This window comes from Rana temporaria, chromosome 6, assembly GCF_905171775.1.
Source record: "Rana temporaria chromosome 6, aRanTem1.1, whole genome shotgun sequence".
Taxonomy (NCBI): Eukaryota; Metazoa; Chordata; class Amphibia; order Anura; family Ranidae; genus Rana; species Rana temporaria.
In genome coordinates, this window is record NC_053494.1 from 2,003,564 (window position 1) to 2,007,900 (window position 4,337).

At 44.6% G+C, this 4,337-nt stretch overlaps 1 protein-coding gene across 1 annotated transcript; it reads left to right on the forward strand.

The window, feature by feature from the left end:
- The first annotated feature begins 342 nt into the window (after positions 1–342).
- Positions 343–1,336, forward strand: LOC120942781 (taste receptor type 2 member 10-like). The gene is made up of 2 exons (XM_040355708.1): positions 343–469; positions 555–1,336. The coding sequence occupies exons 1-2, from the start codon at positions 343–345 to the stop codon at positions 1,334–1,336; spliced, it is 909 nt and encodes a 302-aa protein (XP_040211642.1).
- Positions 1,337–4,337: the final 3,001 nt, after the last annotated feature.

Below are 4,337 nucleotides of genomic sequence, written 5' to 3' on the forward strand. Positions count from 1 at the left end.
TTTTGTTCATCTTTTAAAATAAAAATGATAAAGATAAAATAAAAGGAAATAAATAAATGTAGTTAATCCAAAGACAGGTGTGTTTGTCTTAGCTTCTGCACTTCATCACCACATATAGAATTACAGGCGCTCAGCCCAGCGCTCTCTGTATATCATATTTGAATTCAGTTATTGGATCTCCCCAGCTCAGTGTTCAATGATTTGCATTCATTCAAACTCATTCTATTGAAAGTATTTATTTTTAAAGCAGTGATGACATTATTGGTTGACATCTGTTCGTGATGGGTGGATTCTTCGGGAGTAATTTACATGGACAATGAAGAGTAGATAAGATGAGGATCCATGAGACGGGTGGAACATTTCTCTGAAGCAGACACAACTAAGAACATTTGTTCACACAAAATCCCGAGACACCCCGAGGACATCAGAGCTTGTGTTTTGTCAGAAGACAATGAACACCCTGGATTCTGTGATTTGCCTCGGTGTCCTGGCATTGGAGGCCATCTTTGGGTTGTGTTCTAATGCCTTCATAATATTTTTTCTCATTTTTTCAGGCTTAAAAGGGACAAATAGTTCACCATGCAACTATCTCCTTATTGCTTTGAATGTTTCCACCATGTGCTACACAATTTCACTGACTTCAAACCTTCTGTTGTACGTGTTTTGGCCATCACTCAATGTAACTTATGCCTCAAGTGTCCTAACCTATCTGACTATTATCAGCATTACCTCCAGCTCCTGGCTCACGGCTGCTATGTGCTTCTTCTATTTTATAAAAATCCTTCAGTTCCAGTCCAGATTCCTCTCATGGATGAAGATGAAGATTGACAGAATGATACCTTTGTTGATAATATTTGTGGAAATTGTTTCTCTGTTGGAAAGTTTCATGGCAGCCTATATTTTCAATCAAGACTTTCCCAAAAACTCAACCATTGCTGCAACTGACCTGACCTCAGAATATCAACATATTCGACTGAAATTCATGAATGTTATTCTGCCGGTGACTTCCCCACCATTCCTGATTGCTATATTAACAACGGCTGCCAGTGCCGTGTCTCTGAAGCTCCATAGTCATCGTATGAAAGCCAACACGGGTCACGCCAACGGGAAAGACTACCAAGGTGCAGTTCAGACCATGGCTTGTCTTGTTGTTCTCTATGCCTTGATTGGTCTTGTCATTATTATATTTGGGCAAGAACTATTTGCAGATCAAACCTGGGGGTACTGGATATGTGTGATGATCATTTTTTCCTTTCCAATGGTCCAATCCGGTCTCCTTATTAATGGTAATCCCAAACTCAAAGAACCTTGGAGAAAATGTTTCACCTCTTTATAAATGCACCAATGAAACAAATACAAATGTTCTTATTCCTTTATGCTTCTCCCACTCCCACCATATGCTTTAATTGGAATCTTGAACACTCTCTTCTTTCCTATGACCCACAATAAATACTTAGGGGCCCCCCGTTTAGATCGGTTGGGTCCGGTGTATTGGATGCCGCTGTCTAATGAGGGTACAGGCTTGGGAAAGGTCTGTTCAGACCCAAAGCATGCTGTAGAAATAGGAAGAGGTAGCCCGGCCACCGCACACCGTGCCCGGCTCAAGTGGTTAGCAGGTAAAAGCAGCCTCAGCTCGATTCATCCAGGCCACACCCACAACATGTTTCATTAAAACCATGCCATGCCCCAAAATGTTTCACCCCCACCCCTGATGAAAAACATGTTGTTGGCGTGACCTGCATGAATCGAGCTGAGGCTGCTTTTTACCTGCTGACCACTTGGCTGGGCGAGGTGTGCAGGAAGGGAAGGAGGGGAGGACAAGAAAAAAAAACAGCCTGTCAGTAGAAAAATGTTGTGATACATACAAAGGTACATCACTTCCTTAAAAAAAGTATGGCTTTCTAAAAAAAATATATATTTACTTACCTAGATGGATGCAGCATCAATATGATGTTGCATCTGTCCCCTGCTGGCTCTGCAGTGAGAACTGAGCAATCAAACACCGTTGATTGCTCAGTTCTCCCCCCCAGAACAGGGAACTGGGACTGTCAGTCATCAACTCTCTACTCTGCCCCTGCAGCGCTCACACAAGCCCTGGGCTGTGGAGGGGGTGGGAGGAACTGTCTCAGGCTTTCAGCAGATTGCTGAGAGGCGGAGCCCAGTGGTTATCCAGGCTTCTGGTTGGATCTCGGCCATTTGGTGGGGATCTTTCCAAAGCCTGGACTGGCTCTGTGACGTCAGTCAACAGCAGGCTTCAGTCCGCCATCGGCTGAAAATGGGTCACAGGAGTGTAGAATTAATTGCACTTCTTTGATCCATAGGAGAAGTATAGCCAAAAATCTTTGACTATACATCTCCTTTAATTGTACAGTTGGAGTTATTCAACCATATAGACCATAGGTTATGAAATTTAGAGGTGGTTAGATTTTTAATCACCCATATTTGCGTCCTCTTTCCTTATGTTGTGCTGTTTCGGAATGTTGCTACTTATAGGATTGCTGTAAACTTCCTACTAATCTTCTCCCAGACACAAACTTTGGAACGTGAGATTGAAAAGTGTGATTGTGTTGTCTTGCAGTCAACCATGATTGGATGATTGGTCAGTGTGCTTATTGAAGTTTATTGCAATCAGTGATCTTTGCTACAATTTTACAAGGTGTCGAGACCTGCGACCTCTTCTGAGTCTGGCATTGACTATTTCCACTGAGCCATCTGGTATGCTGGACAGCTCCCTGCCTGATCTATTGGACAATTCTATCTGATCCATTGGACAGCCCTGCCTTGTCTTGATTGTTGTTGAACCTTGAACTCCTTGCTCCTCCCATGAACTTCCTATATAAGCCTTGTCTCCGCACCTCCTTTATTGCCAGGTTATTGTGCCTTCTCAGCCAGTGCCTTGTTCTTGACTTCCCTGCTGCCATCTGTATTTTGCTACCGCTCGTGATTGTCTTTGACTACTCTACTGCCTGATCCCAACCTGCAACTACTCATAACCGACCTTTTGGCTTGTTTACTGACCACGCTGCTGTTTAATCCTTATCTGCTCATCCTAGGGTGCCCGCGTGTCCCGGATTGCCCGGGACTGTCCCCCAACTGACATGTCTGTCCTGGGTCCCTTCATTACGAGACAATACAGTATCCCGGAATGAAATAGAGGACACAGCCAGCCCCTACTAACTAGTAACTACATTTCTGGAACTGGTTGCTAGGGCTGGCGCTGCCTGGCGTCTTGCAAGCAGTGACAATTTACTCTGACAGTGAGGCCAGGAGTGATGGCCTGAACCTAGTGCAGAACTCCTGTCCCCACCCACCTCAGAACCTCCTTCTCTGACACCAAGCAGCAGGGACTGGTGTGATCTTCACTCTCCAGATAACTCCTTTCCTTCTATGCACGCGGCTCATGCAGAGCAAGTGACAGCAGCATTGCATCTGATGGCAGGCTATGGGTGTCAAGTGGCACTGTATCTGGTGGCAAGTAGCACATTCGCCTGACAAATAACCTGCTGCCAAATTCCCTATCAACCCCGAGACTACATTTCCCCCGCCCCCCTAATTTTTTTTTTTTTGGAAGGTGAGGGGGGTGTCCCTGAATGGCAGTTTGGAAATTTGGTCAGACTAGCTCATCCGCTACTAGACCTCAGCTTGCTCACACCCTGGTGGGGCAAACCAGAGGACCCCGACCTGGTACTAGCTTGCAGCTAAATCCATCTCCACCATCAGGAGCTCTGGTGAACACCGGCTAGTACTTAGACTCCGCACCTCAGGTGAGCCTGTGTCATCTGCCAGGGTGACTGCCTGTGTACCTATCCTGCTGGTCAGTGGTAATCCTGCAACTGCTATAGCAACTTGTCTTCAAGCCGACCCTGATTGTGACACAAGGTTTCTTGAACTGAAATGTACCCATTTTTATCTTTTAATGTTGATAAAAGGAAATAAATAAATGTAGTTAATCCATAGACAGGTGCGTTTGTCTTAGCCAAGCATTTCATCGCCACATATAGAATTACAGGCGCTCAGCTCAGCGCTCAGCGTATTTGAATTCGGTCATTGGATCTCTCCAGCTCAGTGTTCAATGATTTGCATTTTTTTCAAACTCAGTCTATTGAAAGTAATTATTTTTAAAACAGTGATGACATTATTGATAATGGTGGTCAGTAAGCGTTGATCTGTTCTTGATGGGTGGATTCTTCGGGAGTCATTTACATAGACAATGAAGAATAGATAGGATGAGGATCCATGAGATAGGTGGAGCATTCCTCTGAAGGAGACACAACTAGGAACTCTTGTTCACACAATATCCTGAGAGGGCGCTAAATCTTCTGTTTTATCGGAAGACA